The 25,421-nt window shown below is 45.2% G+C and overlaps 1 protein-coding gene across 1 annotated transcript in view; it reads left to right on the plus strand.

Annotated features, from left to right (window-relative positions):
• The first annotated feature begins 367 nt into the window (after window positions 1-367).
• Window positions 368-25,421, plus strand: part of uvrag (UV radiation resistance associated gene) — an 82,240-nt gene continuing 57,186 nt past the window's right edge. The window contains exons 1-9 of the mRNA XM_068601102.1: window positions 368-695; window positions 4,223-4,340; window positions 5,132-5,166; window positions 6,248-6,409; window positions 7,160-7,234; window positions 7,374-7,459; window positions 13,258-13,363; window positions 16,374-16,500; window positions 24,591-24,675. Coding sequence (XP_068457203.1) covers window positions 591-695; window positions 4,223-4,340; window positions 5,132-5,166; window positions 6,248-6,409; window positions 7,160-7,234; window positions 7,374-7,459; window positions 13,258-13,363; window positions 16,374-16,500; window positions 24,591-24,675 — 899 coding nt within the window. The 5' untranslated portion in view covers window positions 368-590. The remainder of the gene's footprint in view (window positions 696-4,222; window positions 4,341-5,131; window positions 5,167-6,247; window positions 6,410-7,159; window positions 7,235-7,373; window positions 7,460-13,257; window positions 13,364-16,373; window positions 16,501-24,590; window positions 24,676-25,421) is intronic.

Consider the following 25,421-nt stretch of genomic DNA (forward strand, 5'->3'; position numbering starts at 1 on the left):
TATCTTCCTCTACCTCTTCTCGTACTTGAAAATCACATCAGTGAATAAAGTGTATCAGAGCCCCTTGGATGGCCAGCACAATATATATTTGAATAGTTGTGGTCACTTTTCAAACCAACTCCAATGAAGATTAGAGGTGAGAAAGTGTCTGGGTGCTACCTTTTAACTGTCACCTGCAGGTCACGCTGTTCTGTGCCATTTCCTTATACTTTGCAGCTTTGACAGATTTCAACGGATGCCCGCCCCTTCCTGGTCGATAAACAGACAATACAACCAATAGTAACACAAGTTTTCCGTGGCAGGCACCGCCTCTACGTGACGGACGTCCCTTTGAGCCAATCAGCAGCCTTGATGTCGCGCCTCTAAACCGGAGACGGATTTCCGAACCAAGTGTAGCGAAATCGCCTGTACTTTGTTTACGTCCCGTTGGTTAGCTGACAGCTGGTGTAGCGCGTTACCCACGCACACGACCGCGTCTGCGTGTCTCTGCCGGTTGCCTGGAGCTTCCCAAACTTTACACCGAGTGTTCTGGATGTCGTGGATGGGTTGTTTTGTTGAATGAGGGGGACCCGCTAGATGCCGACAGGAGGATGAACTCCAACACCGGTCGGGTTCTTGCCATCCCCGCCGCCTCTGTCACCAACTCTGGAGCTTCATCCTCTCGAGCCTTACACGTGGAGCTCACGTCCCAGCAGGTAAATGCGAAGCCCCCGAGCCCACCGCGTTGAAATGACAACGTCAGCGTGTTGTGTGCTAGTTTACAACGCCAGTTACAACTGCTGCCTGGAGCAACACGGCGGGCCTGTCAGGCTAGCTAGCTAGCTAGCAGCTGCTAGCTAGCAGTTAGCTAGCTTACTGTAAATGAATGTCAGCTAACTGGACTGACACTCGAGGCGCACTGACCACCAGCTGGGCTCGTGTTAGACGTTTCTGAGCACGGCTCTTTATCAACGTGTTGCCCAATTTATTTTGAGAATAGTGTATAGTAATAGGTATATCTTAATTGTCTACAAAGCTAGTGTGCCTCTGCTAATGGCAACTTAACTTGGCGTCTTGACAGCAGGCAGGTGACAGCTCCGCTGAACGGGAAGCGTCTGTCATAACGGTGATGTATTGTCCTATCCAGGTATTTTAGTGAAGCATGGGGAATATTAAGCCACTGAACTTGACGTGAACTAACTTCATGTGCTTTCTGCTGAAGGGAAATGTATATTTCTTTCACTTATCCATTCATTCAGTCATTTGGAAACGACATTCAAAAAGTTGACAGTTCATGAATGAGGGCCACTGACTGTAAACTCATCTGCTCACAGACACACATTCCAGCACTTTGCTGTCATTTTTAGCTGTAGTTGGATATTGGTTGTAGTGAGAAACATCCATTGCTCGAGGTCTTTCTTAGTGTGCAGCTTAAAGGGCCAACACTTGACTCAACATCCTGCGAGTGAAGCATCTATCTGCAGATGGGACTAGTTTCAGCTAAAAGTCTACACCGAACCACTTTAGTCCACATCAATAATCACAGTATGTTCAGTAGGAAGCCCCTGCACATTATGTTGCTCCATAGACATTGCAAAGATGTGATCAGATTAAATTAAACCCCTTTCCATATAGTGAGTCATACTGAGCAGTGTATATATTGATGGGGAAAACAAAACATTTTATATTGCGCCTACATTTATTATTGTTATTCAGATCAAAAAGACACTACTTATATTTTTCAAGGGTAATGTTTTAATATCCGACGTGCTGTTTTTAGCGTGGCAACATGCTTTTGGCCACAACTGAGGATGAAAATCTTGCCAAAATTGCTGTCAATGTTCTATTCCCACTTATTAAAAATGATCAGTTTACCCAATTTGCAAAACAAACAAACATGTGTTCTCCCTTGTCATGTGGTATCTGTTAAGTTTAGTTTCATATGTCGAGGTTTAAAAAATGGGTGCCTTCCTCCAGCCACCCTTATACAATGGAGGGATTATTTGTGCGCCTCAAAGCTTACAATTGAAAGATTAATCTGCACTGAAATTCTATTTATTTCTGTCAAATTGGCCTGGCAGCAGACACCTCAATGTCATCAAAAAAGAAACAAACATTGTCCCTTTTTTGTAATTAGGTGAACTTACCGTAGAAATGCATTTGAGCTGTTATTTTATGTACATTTCCTTTGCTCCCTCAGATAAAGCATGGAAAATGCATGATGCTGTGGCCAATGCATTTCTAATTACTGGTTTCATGTGTATTTTCCATGGTGAAACAGTTTTTCCCACACTCTTCTCTGCAGCAACATTGTTCTGTTGGCCCATTGTCTCACAGCACCAAAAGATAAACTTCAAGGGAGATGGTTAATGTGGGAGTGCTTACGGATGGCTTGTGACTCCTGCTAATAAACCTATTCATTATGAAAACAGTGTTCATTAAAAACACCTCGGAGCCAAACCTTTTTAAGACTCAACAAAAGGCAAACACTGTGTATTGAGAGTACTTGCTCGGGTAATATTGGGCTGTGTGATGTGAATAAAAAAGAAAAGTCAAATATCACAACATTGTTGACCCAATACTTCTTTGTGGATATCATAGTATTATGGGTGGACATATTTATAGTTGGATAATAGTTGCTAACAGAAAATGCCTACAAGTGTAACATAACAAAGTAAGTAGAGATTCATTATTTTTATGATGTTGTGCTCATAACTATTTTCTGATGTCTCCTGTGAAGTTGACTTCACAGTTATTCAATGTGAAAATGAAGATACCTGTTTGTAACTTTATTCCCAAAAGTTACATCGCTGACCTATTTAATGTTATGCAATGAATGTGCTTCTAAATATTGAATTAAACACTCTCTGTTATTAGTCAAGCGAGCCCCTAGCACAAACTAGTCCCCTCAACTCTCTGCGACAATGGAGGCATTACACAACCAAGTCTTTCACTACAACTCATAATAGAGTCTCTATCTGTGATTTTTCTATTGAAAGTATCTCTAACCGCAAACAACAAAGAAACAATGATCTGTTCCTATGTGTTTGCCTAAAGTCTCGGTTCTACTTTGCGGATGGACGGTAGCCTGGACATTTTCTCTGCCTGCCGGCCTCCACAAACACTTGATGCTGTGACATCATTATAACCAGGTTATTAGGTTCATCGAGCTGAACCAGTGAAATGTCAATGAGGGCAGACAGCAGCACAGACTGAAAGCCATGGCTGCTTTGTGAGGAAAAATGTCTGTCTGTGTGTTCACGCATTACATATGTTCAGCTGCAGGCTTGTGACCAGCTAATCACTTTGCCACATACCTGACACTATAAGGTATGTGGCAAAGTGATCAAAATGCTCCGATGGTGTGAGCCTTACACCATCGGAGCGTTTCGATCACCGCGGAGAACTATTGGTGATACTTGCATTACTTATTTTTGTTTGTCTGTTATGATATTAGTGTAGTTTTGTTGTTGTTGAGAGCCAGACGCACCAGAGTAGTTTCATACTGAAGTTCACCACCAAACCGTTGCTCTCCGCCTGTGGTCCACATAAGCCCATTTCAGAAATGTGCACTCACATTTTTAAGGAAGGTAGGGGGTTAAAAGTCCCTCAAACAATCAGGGCTTTTGTTAGCGAGGCCCTTAATCTAAATCATGGGATTAACTATTAAGATTAAGTCTCAGTATGGCTGCAGGAGGAGAGGTCTGCTGGTCAATGAAGAAGTTGTGCTGGGGAGACGCGTTCCCCTGAAGCGAGAACTTGTAAAATAGCATCTCTCGTTTGTCTCTAAACTGAAATACAGACTTTTGTTTTCAGTGAATACAATTATGGCTTATTTTATAATTGGCTTAATTTGATTTGTAGATTCTAGTTAAAAGTGTTGACGCACCTCTCATGTGACTGTCATGCCCGCCTGAGTGAACCGGCTACTTCATTCCTCCATGAATATGTAATGCCACTATTATTTGAGCCCACATCCAGCAGACTGCCCCAGCTGGCGGTGCCTCTGTGCACGAGAAACGACTGCTATTTTAAGCTGATTATGTGTAGGATGGAGAATGAGGTACTTCATTGACCCGAAGGCATGGCTTTCCTCTTGTCCTGTGACCGAGTCAGGAGTCTGCCTGGATAGTATTTGCCTGCAAGTGTCACATGATCGGAATGAAACTGAACACAGCAGCCCTAATATCTGTTCTTTATTCTCTATCCGTCCTCTCCTCCTCCCTCCCCACCGGCCATACAGAGGCGATTGCGTCATCTCCGGAGCATCGCGGCCAGAAACATCGTCAACAAGAATGGTTCCCCACTGCTGGACACTTACTTCACCCTCCACCTATGTATAGGGGACCGCATATCTAGAGGTCAGTGTTAACACACCTACACACACACACACACACACGCAGACGCACCTACATGGACGCACGCATGCATGCACACACACACCTTCCAACATGGTGCACTTGTAAAACGTGTCAACTTTGACAATGCACACTATACTTCTCAGGCTCCAACTCCACATCCCCTATGAACTAATGTACTAAAGCTAAGGTGGTCAAATATGAAAATCCAAATTGCTTTAATTATCTGTTCATAAAAGACGCCGCTTTGATTTAGTTTGTAAAGCAATTTAGTTGGCACCTTAAATGGGAATGGAACAAAGAAAGTAATTAAAATACAAATGAAATAGGAGGGATATCCTTCACAATGGTTTCGGAAACTGCATTTAGTGTCTACAAACACAAGATGAGTCTCACTGAGCTCATAATGTCATCCGTTTTCACTTTATGGAGCCGTGGCATGACATTGAACAGGTGAACAGCCTCTTTTCTGTTGTATTATTTCTAATGTTTTCCATTCGGACATTTGTTGTTTTTTTACATTTTTTAAATTGTTTTTATTGTACGTCTCCCAGCTGTGAATCGGAACATAATAATAATAATCCCTGAAACACAGCGTGGTGTCCTCGCTGTGTTTCCTCCAGACAACATTACGACCAGGCCTTGTGTATCTGCTGTGCGGCAGGAACTGATCTCGGTCCACAAATTCAAGATGTGCTTCTGGAAATTGTATTTGAGGGTAGATTTAACCCTGTTGGTTGAGCATTATTCTTTCTCTTCCTTCTTTTAATGAGCATTCTTTGTCTTCTTTTTAGATTTTTACAAGAGTGAAGTCATACGGGACTCGCTGGTGAGTATCCCCACTGAAACCATCAAACTGTCCACGTCTGCCTCCTGCGAGTAGATCAGGGTGTTGTCATCACATTGCGGCCTTTCGACCTGCTGCCTGTCACACATTCAGCCAACTTGTTGTTTCACTATCGTCTTCCTTAAGTGCTGCGAAACATGCTTTGTTGACTAAGATGTCGGACTTGCCCCGACATGAATAATACATTTGGACGGCAGATTTACAGCTCTGCGCGAAGCTATTGGAGCAACGCGAGGAGAGCCAGCCAATGCTGTTGGGCTCGCTGCCGAGTCATGAGCTGACCTAAGCTGTTCTCCAGACCCGCTGCTCGCTCGCCCTCGGCAGACAGACTGTGTAACGCGCCGCAGGAGTCGTGACTGCTCTGTCGTCTCATTCTCTCGGCCCAACTTCTTCCTGTCGAAGTTATTCCCCTCGCTGGCGCTCGTCCTCCAGTACTCTTGTCTCTAGAAAACGTTTCCTGTCGCTCTTCCTGTTTCCGTTCGAACTGCCGTGCTCTTGTTGCTTCCGCTGCTGACTCTCACTAATTCTGTTTTCTACCCTCCCCCCCCTAACCTGTGGATTGTACTTTTGCGTTTGACATTCCTCCCCTTCCCGTTCGCCAGAGATTACATTTTTTTCTTATCCCTTCTCCCCGATGGAGGGAAATGATACATAATTGAATGATGTAAATGGCTGCATTGCTTTGTAGAACCGCTACTCAGTGCTGTCAGTCTGGAAGTTCAAGGACGCGGAGATCAAAATGTTAAGGTTAACGTAGAACAGGTTGATTCAATTACTTTGCAATGTACAGTGACAATCGAGCTTGACAGAAGCTTTTACATTTTAGATCTCTTTTTTGATCCAAACTCTTCGGCATGCACAAACAAAAACACTCTTGAATTGTCTCTACCTGTCTGACATAAACTGTAGCTTCAGTTCAAGCTTGGATGTGACTATTTCTTAATAAAATACATCAGTTATTGTGCTGGTCAGCTGTAATGTTGGGTATTTACTATGTATGCACTCTTACTACACTGACCGTCCTCACCAAGTGTCTGCAAATCCTTACGTGTGTGTCTGTCAGAACCCGACTTGGCGGAGCCTGGACTTTGGCATGCTGCCAGACCTCCTGGACACATCAGTGTCTTGCTTCGTGGTGAGGATCTGGGGAGGACAGGAGGAACAGTACCAGCTCCTCATAGAATGGAAGGTCAACCTGGATGGCCTCAGATACACGGGACAGCAGGTCAGCAACTGCACGCGTGTAAACTTTATTTCATTTGTATACAATACATTAGTATACAAGAATGAATCCCTGTGCGGTAGAGAGTGTGTACAGGATGCAAAGGGATGTATCCAGTAAGTTGTGTGCTCAATGAACGCAGCTGCCACTTGTTCACATGGTGTACTGGCACGTTTTGCTGCACACCATCTGATCAGAAACCGTAACAAGCAGTTGTTTTATTATGTGAAGTCCAAACTCACAAGGTGCAAAGCTTGTGTGAGTGTGTTTTACAGTTGCTGCGGCTCAGTTTCAATTTGCAAAACGCTGAATTTTGACCTCTGACATAGCAGACGAAATGAAAACATCTGTGAAGTAATTAGCAGCTATGTTGCAATACTACTCACCAGGGTGACTGGTGTGAAAATGAGCGGAAATGTGAGCAAACGCGTGTTGCATTAATTCAGCGATCTGTAGGACTGAGCACCGAGGCCTGGGCCCACGTGAGGCGCCCGCGCTCCGAGGGGCCGAACGAGTTCGAAGTCGGATCTGCACTTTGAAACTCTGTTTGGAGAAACGAGCCAAAGTGTTCGCAAAATGCAGTAAAAGAACTCAATGCCATTGTGATTCTGTCCCGGCCACTTTTGAAAGGCTCGTAAACGGATAGCACATTCGCATGCACGGACAGATGCCCGCTGTTTGTTCTCCCTCCCCGTCTCGACCCCCCCCCCCACCGCACACAATGAGCCTCTGCTGCCGTGTCTTTGTCCACAGATTCGATCCCGGAATCCCAACGAGATAATATTCGGGCTGAACGACGGCTACTACTCGGCTGACTTTGATCATAAGGTACGGCCCTTTTTTTTTGGACTGTTTTCCCAGAGCGCCCGCATCACATCACAATGGTATACCCGGTGCTAATCTCATTAGCTTTATTCAGACGCCGTTTGGCCCCCGCACTGAAACACTTCACATGTGGCTGTTGCAGGACCAGTCGGAGCGGAAGAAAAACAGTCTGCTTCAGGTCGACCAGAGTTCAGTCAGGAACTCCTACAGTGTTTTCTCTCTGCTCAGGTAAGGTTCATGCCACGAAACGGTCTCGCAACGTGTTATCATATCATCATTATTACAATGCAGCAACCTTTACTGTAGTGGACTACTGATGAAGAATGCTTCTTGATATATTGGATTTATTTCAACCCACCACTTTTATTATAATTTGTTTTTTTTCGTCTGATGAGATGTGTTTTTGATTTTTGCCTTTTTAGTATTTGTATTCCAGCAGATGGCGCCACAGGAAAGCCAACGGCTTAAATTTGTCATCAGGGCAGCTATTCTCTGCAAAGTCACACAGCCTGTCGTCCACACTGTCTTTGTAAGACATGATGGTATTAAAATATGGAACATTTTGAGTAGTTTACCCAGCGTAAAATGTGGGACTGTAATTAGAGTTAAAGTACTTAGTGCTGACAGTGGGGGAAAAAAAAAGAAAAAGAAAGGGTTGCAATACAAATTAACACCACATGAAGGAGATGAGCTTTGCTAAAAAAAACACATGAACGCTCACCCTCATTAGAAGGGGAACCCTGGTGCGGTAATTAAGAGCTTTACACGACACGAGGCAGTCCCGGCATCTGTTGACAAACATCTTTTCCCTTCCACGTTTATATTTAAATGCGGTAGAATGCAAACGCTGCTTTCGGCATCAGGAGGGCTTCCCCCAAAAGGGAAACCCTGTGATCATGGTTGTATCGCACAAAACGGCTTAATTACACCTAGTTTAAACTAAGTAAACGTGTATGTAAATGGTTGGACGTTTCCAAAATAAGATAAGGATCCTGTTATTAGGAGCATTACGAAGGCCTCTGCTGACATTTTTCCTCCTATAAGAACTAAATAAGGGGACATAAACGCATCAGGGAAAAAAGGGAAGTCACGCCAAAGCCGGCTGAACTTAAACAGCGCTCCATCATCCAGAAGTGGTCATGGTTTGTGCTCGAATGAGAGGATAGCGTTGCCTCCCCAGCAGCTTGCAGCAGAAGGAAAAAAAAAAACAATCCCAGTTTGAATCATAACTTTTATGACCTCTGCTCTTGCTCATTTTTTTTATTATTGCAGCTTTCCTCCACATCCTCTCCTTCTATCGGCACCCTCTGGGACTCTGCGGAGTCTAACACAGTTACATTGATCCCCTCTCTTCCCACACACTGCTCTCTGCCTGCTGCTCCTCACCCCTGTCAGCGTTGTTCCTTGGCTCGGCGTGCTCATATGCACATAGTTTATGATTATGTTCTGTAGAATGATTCATCAGATACTGAACACTCCAATAGGGATTATCCCCCCCTTCATGGTACGTAACCAAATCCACCACTCAGTTGCTGACCCTTTTTCAAAGTCCTGCTCGTTGAGCCGCGCTTGTTATAGAAGTCTCTGCTTGTGTTATTGGCTCACTCACTTACGTGGTTGCATGCATTGAAAAGTGATATATAGTCACGTTTATGTGCCGCTTAGCTGACCCTGCGCCTCGTATTGACTTTTACTTTTTTATTCATGTTTACCTGGGACACCCACAATGTCGGATAGTCCCACACAACTCTCTCCCTCTCTGCCCGGTGCAAAGTGTCTCTCTCTCTCTTGCTCTCTTGGGGGGAGGGTGAAATGGGACGAGAGGCGCTTTTGCTAAGAACGCGCTGGTCTCCATTAACGGCGGCAATTTGTCAGCAGATTCTGTGTCCGCTGTCTCAGCCCTTGTGGACGAGTTGACAAGGGCCCCGCTCTGTGGGTCGCCGTGTGCGCTACACGGCGACGCAGGCTTTGTATGCGTCACGTCTCTGATGGAGAGATTAAGAGGGAGAGCACAGATCATCAATCAGCAAAGTCTCGTCTCTTCCACGGAGTCTCTTCCAGACTGAGATAGAGGTTGAGCCTCCTACATGCAGTAGAGCTGGGGCCCCCTCGTCTGGGTAGAGAGAAAGCCAAGGGGACGGTGGCGAAGATGATCCAGCTGTTCAAAAAAACAACAAAAAACAGCTTTTCCCCGTAGACTTTACTAATACAGGAGCACGTATGCTCCTTTTAACCGGGAAAGGTTTGATGTTTGAGCAGTGAGAGAGGCAGGAAGACTTTAACCGGGCCGATGGTAGACTTGACTTATTGTCATCACATTACCGAGGTTTACTGTTCCAGTTTAGAACGGTTAGAGGTCAAAATCCTTTACGGCCCGATGTGCTCTGGAACGTCACAGCGAAGCGGCGCGTAAGAGGAAACACTCCAGCGGCCCCTCGGTTATTCCTCGCAGCTCTCCTGCGAAACGTATAGCGGTGTTTACAAAGCGGACGGCGACTGTTGAAAGGTTCAGGTCCGTCGTCCCAGTGGCCCGTGTGAAGCATGGTAAACTCTGGACTCAACCTTCACAGCTCAGCACTGTGACATTGCAGATTGAACCTGTTTCTAACTCCTGGAGTTTGAAGCTGGAGACTTTCTTTCCCCCCCCCCCCCCCTTCCTCGCGTGATCAGAGCCACATGTTGCCTGTGTTTCCTGATCTGCTTTCGTACGCTCCTACGCAGAGTATGCATGTACACTATGTATGTGTCAACAGAAGCCGGGCACAGCGGGGTGAGAGACCCCCCGCGGAGGCTTTTGAGGTGATAATGCTTTACGGCGAGGCAGCCCCCTCCGCCCATCAGAGGCTATGAGCCTGCTGGTTGGACGCCCCGAGGCCCCCGGCTCTCTCCCGCCGTTGGGCGCTGTTGTGATCCTGCGTTAACCAGGCAGCCGTATCGGAGAGTACGGCTGAGCCCCCGGGGTCTCCAGCAGCAACTACAGAAACAAAGCGACGGCCTGAGCTTTTAAATCACTGTGGAGAAAACGGACGGGGATGCTCTTGTTTTCGTTTCGCACCTCTGGAGTGGACTAACGCAGAGGCCAAACAAACCCCCATGTACATAATTTAAGAGGAGGTTTAATGTTGTTGTCTCAGTTTAGGTCGTTGTGTTTTTTTTTTTTACTCATTCTTTCCATCTGAGATTACATTATCTCAATGCTAAACCCTCAGACGTGTATCGCTCTGCAGCTCGTTCTTGTTTTGCTACTTCTCTCTCCAGCGTCGACGGCTACTGTAGCGCTTGCCTCGCGGTGCCGTCTGCTGTTATCTCAGCTTGTTGCTGTAGTGTGCATTACTCCCACCTTTCAAATTACACGCACACTCAAAACTAAGCCTTATCCTCTCTTTGTGTTTTCTGGCGACTCAAACAAAAGACAATAGGCGCTGACTAATAGATTTTTTTTCCGCGTAAATCACAATTTGTAGCGAAGCTTTTTGGTTGTGTGTCGTTTGGCTTACTTCACCAGGCATCCAAAGTCACCATGACTAACCGTTTTTTAGTGTAAAACAAGGTCAAGCAGCTCATGCTCATGACTCGGTATCCAAACCTCTGATTATCCACGGAGGGCGTGACCCCCATTTTGGCTCTTTCAGGACCAAAGAATATCGTTCCTCAAGATCTCTTTGGCTCCCTCGCATCTCGGTAGTAGTTGCCAGGTAAACATGGCTTCCAGCAACTCTGCAGAATAGAAGCAATCCTGTCTTCTATTCCGTAATAAAGGAGACGGGGAAGTAAGGTGAATAACATGTGGTCAAATGTGGTGATGTTCTTTGGCAACGACACACAGGTGGAATTAAGCAGTTTTGTTTGTTGTGATTATTTATTTTCCTCGACGGCTGTGCCGTCCTGTTCTGAGCCTGGCTGAGGTGCGATAGCGCCACATTGTCCTCAATTTGTTGTCACAAAGAGCTCATTTTGAACGGCCCTAATCGGCTGCCATGTTGCTAGAAATGAATTCGGAACAGCTGGAAGTACATTTCCAATTCTGCTTTGGTAAGAGGGAAGCAGCCGTCGTGTTCTTCTGCTAAGTTTGAACCAGTCGATTTCTTTCACCCCTGATTGCTAATTTTATTTATTTTATTTATTGCCTGTCTGGCTTGCTCGTCACTCACACAGTACGACGCAGCTTCGTCCACTTTCATTTATTTTTTGTAAATCCGTCATCAACATTTTAGCATTGTGTTTTTTACTCTACCTAAGAGCCCCTATTAAGACAGCCCTACAAGATGCCTTCTGTTTATCAAAAAAACTAATCGGGGGAGTTTCAAAAGCACAAGTTTCATCCGACACCCCTGCAGGATCATAGAGCCGCGGTTAAAAGGGGAGATGTTATTGTTTTTCTGATGTTTATCTGCATCAAGGGTTGAGTGCACAGGCTCAGTCATAACTTCCTACAAATCCCATGTGGCGGAGCCGTGAGTCAACCTGGAAAAGGAAAGTTGTCATGGCTCGCCAGAAGACGTTTTTTTGGACAGTTGCCTAAAGATTAAACCACTGCGCATCCTTGTCCACGGGCTGCGATGGAGCCTGATGGGCAGGTGTTAGGCCAAGAATCAAGAATCCGGGGGGGGAGGGGTGGAGGTGACAGACATGCGTGAAAAGGAGAAAGGAGATAACTATTCTCACCCGGAGGGGGTGAGGGGGTTGGGGGGAGAGCAGATCAGATTCTGCCATCGCAATCACCTAAACAGATGAAGCTGTCAAAACAGATTGGCCCTGATGTTCCGGAGGGCTATCTCCGACTGCCATCGCTGTCCCCTGAGACAGATAGAAAAATGTGGGCAGGCAATATGTATCTTGTCGGACTCCTCCCCAATACTCTGTATATCGTCATAGAAGCTTTCCTTACCTTTTTTTGAGTTGCCAAGAAGAGGCAATAATGTCCAGAGCTGACTGTGTGTTTCATGACAAACAAACACAAGCCCCCCGAGGATTTGTAAAATGACCTCGGCAAGCTAGGAAGTCTCTTGCACCAAACCCACTGAGGCAATTTCTTGAAGACTCAAAGCTGGTGCACAGCTGAGGAAAACTCTACTAGCTCCATCAACCTAGCTAGCAGAGACCGGAACATGCTAACAAGAAGCGTCCCATCGCGTTGCTACATGTGGTCCAGAAAGTTGAGTCTTTCTGGCACTCATCAGGAGAGGAAGGTAACCGACCCTTATGTGTGGCATTGAGACGTAAATGATCAACCATTGTCACCACCCCTCCCTTTTTTTTGTCTGTCCTCTTCCCACCATGTGGGATACTTGTGTGTAGCCGAGTCCCTTGGGTGCTATTGGGGGGGAGCAAGGGGAAGGAGGAGGGACACAAACTTGGAAGTGAATTGTCCCTGTGATTGATGGTCCATATGAATGCGCCGCCTTGTTATTTGTGCTCTGATGTCGCCGTGCCCTCTTCACAGCCACGACAGTGACATCTTTGTGGTTCCAATGAGTTATTTGTCCTTTTTCTCGGTTGTCTCCGCCTCCCGGGACTGATGGGTTCACGTCCATCGCACAACTTTTGATCTCCCGTTGCGGTTAGATTATTAGAAAATACTGGTGATTAGACGTTGTGATATTGTGGTTTGTGGTATTGCAGGATTTGATCAATGTGGTCGAATGAACTGTAAACTTTTTACTATTCAATATTGTTGCAGTCCTTTTGTTTCATGTCAAAGAACTCGTCGTTAACTTTTACGGTTTTAATGAGACTCTGCAGTCGGGCCGGGACAAAGGATCAACCCCAGTAAATCAGGAAAAGAAAACAAGGAGGGATAACAAACCCGAGTCGTCCGCATGGGGACAGTCATGATTCTCACGATGCCCTCCAAACAGGCCGAGCTGAATGAGATGAATTGCCGGTGAAGTCATGATGCTGACGCGGCCGGTAGATTTTTCTGGCCTCCTGGAAGCACAGTGTCTGCACGCCGCTGTCCTCTCAGTCCAGTGTGCGGCCTCAAACGATGATTTGGTGGTGTCTTTTGTCTTGTGTTCCTCCTCCAGGCTCCACACCGCCCAGAGAGCCATCAAGCAGACCCAGGTGACGGTGCAGAAGATCGGGAAGGAGATCGAGGAAAAGCTGAGGACGACAACAACATGCACGGAGCGGGTGAGCGGCGGCAGCGAATACTCAGCTCCTCAGCAACTTTTCTAATTTTTAAAAATCAGCAACAGCAGTGTTTGGACCCGCTTATTTGCTCATTTTCAGAGGCAGCGGTTGTTGTTTGATCAGCTTATGCGATTGTGGAGACATGCAAACGTTTTCAGGTTCGGAGGAGACGGATAAAGACGCGGCGCAAATCGAAAGTCAATGTTTTCAAAGAACCCATCGGCTTCCACACCGACAACAAACATCGGCAAACTGTTTCACGACGAATACTTATGTGAGACTTAAGAGCTTGTTTCACCCAAATCCCCATGTGTAATTGTAACGTAAAGTGATGTCACATGTAATTAAACCCCTTGGGCAGCTATTATATCCTTTAGTTTGGATGGCTTAACTAAAAAGTGGAGACAGCAATACCCCCCCCCCCCCCCATGCCTAAATGCTAACGCTTCGACCAAAACCCACTGTTTGTGTTTCCACCTCCTGTCATACATCCTCGACTGGGATCCACAGCGAAGGCAAAGGGAGCATATTTAACATTTTTGGAATCGGCAGCCGTGCAGCTGTGAAAACGCAGCGCTGATCCCAGGTTTTTGACATTGTGTTTATTGTAAACATTCACTTCAAAAGCGTCTCGTCCCCTCTGCTGTTATAAAAGCCCCGGAGGCAGTGACACTCCGGTGTTTTCTATCCGCCAGGTAGACTTCGCCTTTTGGAGACAGCGCGCAGCTGGGAGGTGTTTGCGTCCAGCCAGTGTTTTTCAAATCTACGGGACGGTGTGTTGTGTTGTGTGTGTGTGTGTGCGCTTTCACACAGATACAAAACACAAAGGTTTAGCGAGCCTCTCTCCACAGCTGTTACATCTGTTGCTTTCCATCACGACCTCATCGGCTCTTCAAAAAAAAAAATTTTTTGTTCCTTTCCCCGGACCTTCACCCTACCTATTAAAGCTTCCCCACTATAGCCTTTTCAAGCCTTCTCGCAAAAAACATTGAGGCTCCATTCCCCTCCACCCTCCCCCCACAAAGGATCCCTTTCAAAGAACTCCTCTCTGATATTTCCCCCTCAGTGAAACATTCCTTTAACAAAAAAAAGCCTTTTCAGAGCTCACATCAGCTAATAAATCACATAATCCTCGTCCTCCACCTCTCCGTCGAAGAAGAAGAAGAAAAAAAATAGAAAACCCCCGGCAGGAGTGAGTGAAGCATTGTGTGGCTCTTCTAAGGGTTCCCCCTCTTTGCCTTTTTGGAGAGCTCAGCGCTATCCTTCTGTGCACGTCGTAGCGAGCGCGGATCAAAGTGGGGGACAGACTGGAGGCTACCAACCCGGAGCGCATGGCCCTTTCACCCTCTCACCCACACTCTGCCATTAATCTGCTGGCTTATATCACGCTCCCCCACCACGCCTGCTACGTATTTACTCAGCTGACCCCGCTGCTGTTTGATGTTCAGCAAGAGTCAGATGGGCCCTGGTGGTCGGTTACAGTCTATCTCTCACACACATACACACAGACACACACACACACACACCGACGCGGCTCTGACCCACTTGTCAACTTGTGTTGCTCAGTCAAAGTGTAGGAGTCTCGCGGTTCGTGCCAAAGCCGGCGGTGGTTAACATGCACGCATCAGGGAGCGGCACGTGGGCGGGATGGATGGAGGCTCGATCAGTCTCCTGCGAACTGATGCCCCGCTCTGTTTTCCACTGAGAAGCCTTCAGAAGTCTTCTAGAAAAAGCGTATCTGTGTTTCCTCTGATCCAGGCCACGATCACTATCTTAAGCGTGTGTGTGTGTGTGTGTGATGCCACCATCCCTGCTTGCAAACTGAAAGGGGGGAATAGCAAAGGCTGGATCTCTGTTATCCTGCCAGCAAGCTCTCTCCCTTCCAACTCGTCAGCAGTCTCTGTTGAATCTCCGTGGACATTTCTTTGTCATCATGCACACAGCCCATAAGCGTCGCCTCCTAAACCTTTCATTCCCATGTTTTTTAAGTTGCCGTATCTTCTTCATCCGCATCTACTGTACAGCACAGCCGCATCCATCAGTCGGTGCATCCCTTGTGCTGCTCCTCATGGGGTGGGAAGCCCACTGCAGGCTCCTCTAACACATGAGGCCTGATGTAGATGCTGACGAATGACTGCACACGGATGCTGCTGCCGGTCCTGGAGCGTGTGCTGAGATAATTACTCTTATTTATTTATAGATGAATGCAGAAATTCAGGTACCTCCTAGCAGGTCGAGGTTTGAGCGGCATCGATCTGAGGACTTTGTTCCTCACCTCCCTCCTCTGCACAGTTCACTTCGCTCCACTGATATGCAACACAGACGAAGGCGAACTGGATTTCACTATCGAAAAAACAACAAGGGGAAGCTTTTGTTAGTCGCTCAGCCTAATTACTAACCCTTTACTCTGTAACACTGATCTCTGAGCTCAGTGAGATGTTTTGAAATGCCGATTCCTTTCGCGAACTTCCTCGTCATCAGTTGTTGAAAGTGGATTCTGGATTATTGATACCTAGGCATCAGGTGTCAGCTAATACAGAATACCGATCGGATTCCAGTGTTTGATTAATAAGCAGTATGCCTCATTGTGTGGAACAAAATGTAACACAGTTATAAATTCACTGAATTGTTATTAACATAAATTGTACACCAGGAACTTGGTAAAACAGTCACAAATGAACAGGAATTACAATTCATATGAAAACATTTTTGATCCAGCATCAAATTGCACAAGACTTAAACTCCCAGTGTATACTGTATATCGCATATAAAAACCCAATCGAGCTATTTGAATCTGTATCGATGTCGCTGCATCTGTAGGCCAGAATGAGCTCAGTAGATGTGCATTAGATCAATGTCACGTGGGAGCCCAGCTTGTTTTTGAAGGAGCTGGTAGGAATTTTGGGGTCATTATAAAGGGTAATAAACACTAGATTCGCTGTGCCCACACACTAAATATTTTCCCTTCATCCTCTCTCTCTGGTTTCCCTCTCCGGGTCGCTCCGAGCAGAAGAAGGAGCGAGAGTGCATGCAGCTGCGCATTGCCGTGCTGAGGAGTGAGCTGCAGCGTCAGAGGAAGGCTCTGGGCCGGGAGATAGACCTGCGGCAGAAGGAGAGAGCGCAGCTTCAGAAGAAAGGTAAAGCCGACAGGTGCACACAACAACACCTGGACCGTTGGGCCTCAGAACTACCAGGTTCATCAGGACGGGAATAAGGGATTAATATAGATTCCTTTGCTCTTCTTTTCCACACACAATATGTTGATGGGGTTATTACTTGTTCAATTGATTAATTCTTTCAGATTTATGAATGACATTGTGCTGCTCTGAAGAACAAAGAACTGTTCTTCTTCTCCAATCTCGGGTTATACCAGTGGTTCTCTAACTGTGGGGCGAGGAGGTATTACATTGCCGCGCGGAAGTGAAATGCGTAATTTCTTTATTTCAAGACCTTTATTGAGAACTTCACATATTACAAAAGTACTCAGACATAAAACATCATTAATAAATACTTAGAGAAATGCCTGTACTTTCATGGAAATGTTTACATTACACCGTTAACGAGGTACACTTGAGCGTCTTGGCGTTTCGCAAAAGCCGATCTCAGTGAGGTCGGCTTTTCTGCTGTTGCGTCTCTCAAAACCGAACACAGATCTACGATTGTGAGGGTGAAACAAACGGGCTGTGCTCCTGTTGGGTGCTGTGACCCGATGACCCCAGAGGAAAAAAGCTCTAGAGTGAAACCTGTTGATTTCACGAGACTTGGGCCTTGATTGTGTCTTGGGACGCAGTAACAAGTGTACCAGATCAAGAGAAGGTAAAGGAAAAGGTCGTATGTCTCTGCAAGTCCTTTCCATTATGTTGTCAGACACTTTAGAACAGCAACACGAGCCTGTCGGGGACAGAATCACTCGCACTAGCTAACGTACTGCTACGTAGGCGCCGCAGGATCCTCCTCGCGGTTTGCTGCTTGTTTCAGCCCTCGATACTGGACTTATTTCTACCAGAATCCCAGTTCTTTAATGGTTACCAACAGGGATCTGTTGCCGCTACTCACAGATGTTACAAACGAACAAAATAGGGACATTTTATCATGACGTGTCTATATTTTAAATAAAGTGAATTATTTTATTTAAAATGCTACATTAAATCCTCAAAGATTGAACATATTTCTTTCTAAAAGCCTTTATAATAAGCTCAGCTGCATCTCTCTACAGTTTCAATCATTGCCCCGAAATGAGCGTCGCCAGTATTTTTTCCCGTGTTAATGTACAACCAGTTATAGAAACGGCGAGTTAAACATGGTACATTGTAGATTTATTCTGACATCTATAAATTCAGTTATTGAAATAAGATGTGCTAAATGAACCCCCTTTTCCCATTTTGTCACCGTCAACTAGCGATTTTGTTGTTCAGGAAACTCATTTTAAACCCCTCGGTGAAGGTGTCAGCGCTGTCTGACCGCAGCAGGTGGACTGCGTGTGAGCCGGACTACCTGTTCACGTCGGAGTACAGTGGGGAGTGTTGTCACGTACAGGAAACATCTGTCAGAGGCCGAGAGTCACTCAACACGCCTGCCCCTAACGTACAGTATAAACTCTATAGAGCCAACCCTGTGGTCGTGGCAGCCCGCGCCAGGCCGCTAAAGCGACGGTGTTTGTGCAGTGGTGTCATTTATTTAACCCTGTGAAGTCTGCGGCTCCTCGCTCTGATGTCTGAGCGCCGAGGAGGGATTTACTGCTGCCCGTTACCGCTCATAGGCACATAAAAAAGGCAGTGTTTGCGAGGCTGGGCCTGACAAACGTGCACCCGCACATAAACCCAAACGCATATACGCTTAATTATGTGTTGTTTTTTTTGAGTTGCATGTACACACAACATGCATGTTGTACTATCAAGGTCTCGTAGGCACATGAACTTTCAGCTTTTTCTTTTCTCAAGTTTCATGTCTTGTTTCTTATGGTGTTCGGGAAGGTTCCACGTACACCTACTGCTTTGTACAGTGAGTCTGTTCATCACTTCACTGCATCAGAAGAGCCAAACAGCTACTAGCTAGCTGCTAGCAGCTGTCAAACGAGAATAACACTTTTTTTGACTGTAACTCAAGAATTCATACGCTAATAATTGACAATTTTTCACAAAAGTCCAATAGGAAAAAAATATTTAGTGACTTCACTGAATAATCCTACTCATATTTTATCATATTTATTATAGCAATACTACTATCATATTTTATCATGTCACAGCAATACTATTATCATATTTTATGTAATTTATCATAGCAATACTATTATCATATTTTATGTAATTCATCATAGAAATACTATTATATTTTATGTAATTCATCATAGCAATACTATTATCATATTTTTCATAGCAATACCAGTATCATACTTTTGTGCCATACTGTTATATATTTTATATTTTGTGCCTTATTTTTCATTTTTTTAATGACAAGCAAAATAAGCTTTTTATTATATAGAATAACTGTCTGTTATCTGTGCGTTTGACAGTAAAAACATCTTGAATCTTTATGGAGGCAACAATTCAAGTTTTTTGTTACTCCAGATTTGTATTATTTATTTATTTTAAATACATGTATTATTAAAATGCCCAATAGTCCATGCAATATGCAATAGTGATCCCACATCAGTCCTTATGCATTCTAGTGGTTGTTGTGGGTGTTGTGTGTCGGGTGTTCGTGCGGGTCAGTGCTGCACTGTCCCGGGTTCTGAAACAAGATCCATTGACAGGTGTCAACAGAACCAGGTGTTTTGTATGTTGTCATTGGCTACGGTCAATGTAATTATAGGCCTACATATTTAAATTGTTGCATGGTTTATGGCCGTAATGTGTTTTAATGTGATTGTTGCACATTTATTTTTCGTTTCAAGAAATAGGAAAATTGTTGCCATCGTCTCTCTTTGGACAATACTAGCAAAGCGAACAGGATTCACAAGGGAAAACAGCAATTCACCTGTAACTTTGTGTTCTCCTGGCTGAACGGGACAGAGGGCTCAGTGCTACACAACCACACAACCTCTTCTAGCAGCTGTATATCTGACTGGGATCTGTTTCTCTTACTGACTGACGGGTGAGAGGCCTTTTGACACTTGCTAATGATCAGCCTGTAGTCTGCACATGCATGAAGACGAAGACATTACACACGCAAACACAAAGAAAGTGTGAGGACGGGTTCAGGGAGAAGTTTCCTTTGTGCTACGATTCAAAAAGAGAAAAAAAAGAAGTCTGTTAATCCTCTACCTCTTTACCTGTCACCGCTGCGTCTCCAGCCAAAAGAACTCGCTGCTCTCCTTTTCGGCAGCTCATTGATGGTTTTTCCCCTGACTGGACAAGTGCTTATTAAGAAACAGAAAAAAAAACTTTCAGCTGTTTTAAAGAGGGGAAAGGTATTTTAGGATAAATTGAAATTCTCCAGCTGAATAGAGCTCGCTAAAAATTGTGTGTGTTTTTTTTGTTTTTTTTCAAGACTCATAACTCCAAAGCTGTAAACCATATGCGGCCGAGCTCTGCTGTTCTCCCAGCTTGTTGTTTAACTCTTCTAATCAGCCAGCGCATATTCATTTGTTTCGCTATCGGAAAAAAAAAAAAAGCAGCCCCGCATTAATTCTAGACAGGATGCTCTCGGAGACAAGCGTTTACAGTATTCCGTGCAGCAGCTGATTTTGTCTGATTATATTTAGATTGGCAACTCAATGTATTTGTTTCATCTGATCTCATATTTCCTTTTTGGCATTTAAAAAAAAAAAAATCCAAGCGGCGCATTCAGTCGCATGAACTGCCCCTGAGACGAGCTGGCAGCTACGTTAACCTTTATTCAATTAGAAGTGTTTCATTTGTTGAGTTTTCACACATTCCAGCGCTTATTAGATACAGGGTTTCCTTGTACGTTTTATTGACCGTTTAACGGTGCGCGTAAGTACGTTGCCATGTAATGTATCCCCCCAGAGGGCACCGCGCATCGGGCCGTTAATCCCCACTCTTGAGTCCCGTTCTCGAGGATCTCATCTGTACCTGGCTGTGTGGTCCTTCCCATCTCGCACACGGGCCCATTAGCGGGGCAACTCTTTATCAACCTTATTCCCAGGAAAACCGGCCTCTCTCAAAACAAGTGGCCCCTCGAAAAAACACAAACATACAGTCAGGTGAGGGGAGGAGGGGGGGGGGGTGCTGCAGGTGCGTTCGTCGAACACGTGAGCGAGCAAATAAAGATGAGGGGGGGAAATCGAGCGCACACGTTTGAGAAAAAATAAATGTTGTAAAGTAACCACTGGAATGTTTTGGCAGACTTGCTGATCTACTCTGTGCTCATCTTTGTGCTCCCTGGACAGTGTTGGAATAATAAGACTGTAAAACGTCAGCTGTCGCATCAACCTGATGACGGGTTAACAGCCCGCTGTTCGGTCCCCGCTGATTTACTGTAATGGAAATAATAGCAGGGGAGTAGACTTTAGTAAAGTTTTCCAATTCTCCTGCAAATGCACATATACTCTAAAGTCCACTGCATGTCCTTCACACGATCCATAACAGAGGACATATGAGCATGACCACTGTTTTTTTTAAAATGTTTTCTTCCCCTTTTTACGGCTATGAATTCAAAATAATCCATTTTCTCTCCCTTTTGCTCCAGAATGAACGGGTTCGGGTCTTGGTTTTTGGGGGTCACACTCTTGTCACAATTTCCTCCAGCCTAATTTCCTCTCCCTCCGCCTTGAGCAGATGACATAAATCAGGTCTGCGTGCTGCGTTTATTGTACTCAGTAACAGTAGTTATTCTCACGCTCAGTAACACAGCCAGGGCTCCCGACCAATAAATGTCAGCGGTCGGGTTTCTCGAGCGCGAGGAGCACAGTTTTCGCAAAGCTTCGGTGTGAGGAGGTATTTGTCACCTCGGAGGAAAGAAAAAGGTCTCCTGTTGAAGCCATCATCATTAGGGCTCCATGAGCAGCAGATCTACACGTTTTTGCGCCAGGCCGCGTTCGTGACCGAGGACAAAGGTCGACAGGTACGGCGGCCCTCCACTCTAATGACTCACGAGGATGTCGTTCCAGGTTCTTCGTCAACGCCCTGACATCCCACTCTGTGAAGGTCAGAGCCTGAAGTTTCCCTCGTGTAGCATGAAAGAGCCTTGTTTGTCTGTTCTGACAGATTCTTTTTTTTACTTGGAAACAAAGGCAGGCTCTTTCCAGTTGTTTTGCAGCGTCCAATATGGTCCTCACATTTGCTGAACTTTTCCCCAGACACTTGTATAGTTTCATTCCCTTTGAAACACTTTCCCAAGCGCTCTTCATGGCATTTAATTTGTTGTGGTTCTGTTTTGAGTTGATAGTGTTCGCACCATATTTTCATCTCATACCCGGATAGTGATGTCCAAAAGTGGAGCCGAACACCAGGATGCTTTTTAATAAGCCGTAAAATCGTCAACCGTTTTTAATGTGAACCAGATTATATGGGCCTGCTAACGATTCCTTTTGTGTGATTTTCTCACGGGTATTTTGCTGTGCAATTCGTGACAGTAACTGTCTCTCAATAGCTTCACTGATCACTTGCATTTTGTCTCATTTGTTTAAAGCTTCCTTGCTTTAACTGCACTCAAGTAACATTTAGACAAGAAAGAGTGAGCCTTTTGCACCTTTTGCATTAAACACAAACGCACTTGTACTCGCCAGCCAAGGCACGTTTTTCCCTGCAAGTTTAAACCAGTCCAGTGTTCAATCCAGATGATCTTCATCTGAGAATGTGTGCCAATTTGAATGTCCTCGGGGAGACCTCACCCAGTCCAGGAAGACTTCAGGGGGTCACAAAGGTCAGGCCACTCTGTCGATGTGAGGGTTTGTTCAGAGTGGTCGTCCAATTGGCAGCTTGATTTCCTTTTTAGGATCCCACAAAGCCTGAGGGACCTCACCGTACAATACATCCAACACCGATTGATTTATTGTCGCGTCGTCATGTTTCAACATCAGATTCACCAGAAACTGTTGAGGGCGTTGTCGCATTTTGAAGCTCATTTTGGATCATGTGTGATAGAATATGATATTCACATAGAACGCCGTCGCTGGAGTTAGTTTTTCAGTCCGTACCGTGAGACCGACTGGAACAGGTTAGAGGGATGAAAGGATCAGGAGACGGATAGAGAAGATAGGACACAGCTGGGGCGTTACATGAAAGCACCGCAGTGCGGAACAGGCCCACACAGTCGGTGTTAAGATGTATGTTTTCATGTCGTCCCTCACGACAGAGTGGACGGCCCGTCTGATCTCTGTCTGACACTATCTGTCTTCCATTCTAATCTGATGGGGATACCTCTGAGTACCTTTATTTTCCTCCTCCCCGAGAAGGTATCTCTCCTCCCAACCCTCATGGGGTCAGTGTGAGCGGCCTGGATGTGAGAGAAAGTATGCCATTTTTCAAAAGCAGGTCCCTGTGATCCATCTGATTACAGACGTGATTTCATCGTCTTATTCTCTCACAACTCAATGTTCTGCCAGCCGCTGTCATCACATGCATCTGTTTGGTAGTCGATTCCCAGCACTCGAACACGGTTTAACGGTTTCTTGTCCATTTTGAATAGAGGAATGAGGTCTGCATAGCCAGTGCTTGAAAGCATGAATAAAACTTCAGTTTCATTTCCAGATTTCATGACCGCTCTGGGCTCAAAAGATAAGTGAGACACGGTGAGAGTGTTACCTGCAATAATGTTGCTTTGTGGTGAATGGAAATTGGTGTGTGAGCTTGGTTGAGATATTTAAGAGGAAATGCTGAAGCACTGCTGGTGTGTTTTTTTCTTCTTTGCTTTCAACACATTTTTTTGCTTCTTTTCCTGCTCAATTAATACGCCAGTAATAGAAACCAGAAATCGACAAGACTTTTTTCCAGAATTAAAAAAACAAAGAAAGCTTTTCTCAGAGTTGGAATCACTTCTATTACTATTACTATCTATAAAAAAAGAGTACCGCATTGGTGTTACATTGCCAGAATTTTACAGAAGTGCACTCACAATGGACAGTTTTAAAGTTTTATGTAAGGGATTCAGAAAATTAATAGAGCATCAAACAACCAACCTAATGTAAAGTAATGTCTACCTAAAGTTTACATAGCCGGGCTGGCCGCACATTCATTTCAGTGCACGTGAGTCTGTCTGTTAGCTAGCTAGCTAGCTAGCTAGCTCGTGGCCGTCGCGCTGCACTGCTATGTATTGTAAAGAAAAACCATCAAAGTCGATGCAGCAGCACCGGAGATGCCGCCTTTTTTCTTTACCCACAATGCAACACGATGACCCTGCTCTTTCCCTGGTCGTTATGAGCAAGGCCAGCCACCTCCGGGAGAAACCTCATTACCGATGTTTATATTCACAGTCTGAGCATAAAGCATATGTGATTTTTGGCATATAGAGCTTCGCTCTCTCTTCGCCACCATTCCATCTGATACAACACCCGCCGTCCTTTAGCTGTTGCACCTGACCCTTATGTTTTAATAATTATCACAAGGCGCACACAGTTGTCCATATGCTTTTTCCCTTTTTCAGCTTCCAACAACTATGGCAAACTAAAAAAAAAAACCTTCTATGGAAATACGAAGGAGAAAAATGTTGAGCGGACACATCGTTCGGTCGTTCTGAATCACCGCCGTCGGGTGTCGTGTGTACTAATTGCTGCAAAACGGAACCATCGAACATTTCAAAATTGAAATGACGTGCTAAAAATGAAATAACCAAATGATTTTCGACGGATTTTGTCAGACCCACGAGTCATATTTCGGTTGCATCTGCACCAGATGCGAAGCTGGACGAACAGAGATCAGAGGATAATTCTGGTACAACCCAGTAAATTATACTTTGCTTCTATCCGGTTCTCCGCCACACTGAGGTATTGTGAGCTTGCCAATACTTCAGTTACACAACTTCCACGAGCTGTATCATCACGGCCCCCTTATCTGTCAGATTGTATTTATTTGCCCGGCTCTGTATTTACACTGTCTGACAAATCCTGTAATTTGCATACATGTGTTGTTTGGTTTTTATGTGCTGTCAAAAGGAAATGGTTTTTGGCTGTTTGATCTTGCTTAAATTTAACAGTGGATGGCAGCCAACCAAACACAAGCCCACCTGGCTGTTCAGAAGTAGCAGAACACACACACTCGCATAAACGCGCGCACACACACATCTGATAATTTCCTCTATTATTTTCTTTTCTTTCTGTCTCTTCCAGAGGAAGCGTTCTCCGCTGAGCACGAGGGTCTGAAGGAGGAGAAGGAATCCTTAACCAAGCTGCAGAAGGAATGCACTGCCAAGAGGTATGTGTGAACCTGTAATTAGCTACTGCTTTATGTCTGCACAGAAAGCACACTTTATTATTTTTTTTAATTCATTTTATCCCCGTCAGACGTTGCCCAGATGTGACCCGATGTGTTGCTCGATCCCACTGTATTGCGATGGGACTACACCCTTCTCTCCTCCGCCTCCCACCGCGCTCTTTCAAAACAAGGCGATGTTTTCGCGGCTGGCACTGCCTATTTATGTGTTCTCAGCGGAGAGTTTGCACATTGTGCTAAAAAGCCCGTTGGCCCCGTGTTTGCCTTGGCCTGCGGGGAGACATGTTCGGCCCCTGGATACAGCTCTGTTTGTCTGAGAGGTACCTGGCAGGCGCAGAGGGTAAACCAGAGCCCCAGGAAGGCCAGCAGGGGCCAAGAGACCCAGCAAACAGGAAATTAACACCGACACTCGTGCATCTGCCTAACATCCATTCTTTGGAAATTTCTGTGTCGCCGATATTTTTTCATGGAAATGTTTCTTTTTAATTTCACTTTTTTTTTCTTCTTCTTCTTTTAGCTCGGGAAACGTTATGCTGAGCATGCACTGTTTCTTTCGGCCTTTCCACATTCCTGTTTAATATTTCACATCTGCTGTTGAACGGCGTATCTCCCAACATTGCGGCTAAAAGGCAAAGTTATAGTAACTTAAGTTGTTGTAGTTGAGTGTGCTTTTATAATAATCATAACAGGACATTGCTTTGCAATTCTAGATCCCAGCAGCCTACTTG

The sequence above is a fragment of the Clinocottus analis genome, unplaced genomic scaffold, assembly GCF_023055335.1.
Source record: "Clinocottus analis isolate CAN_PGR_092001 unplaced genomic scaffold, fCliAna1.0.p SCAF_5, whole genome shotgun sequence".
Taxonomy (NCBI): Eukaryota; Metazoa; Chordata; class Actinopteri; order Perciformes; family Cottidae; genus Clinocottus; species Clinocottus analis.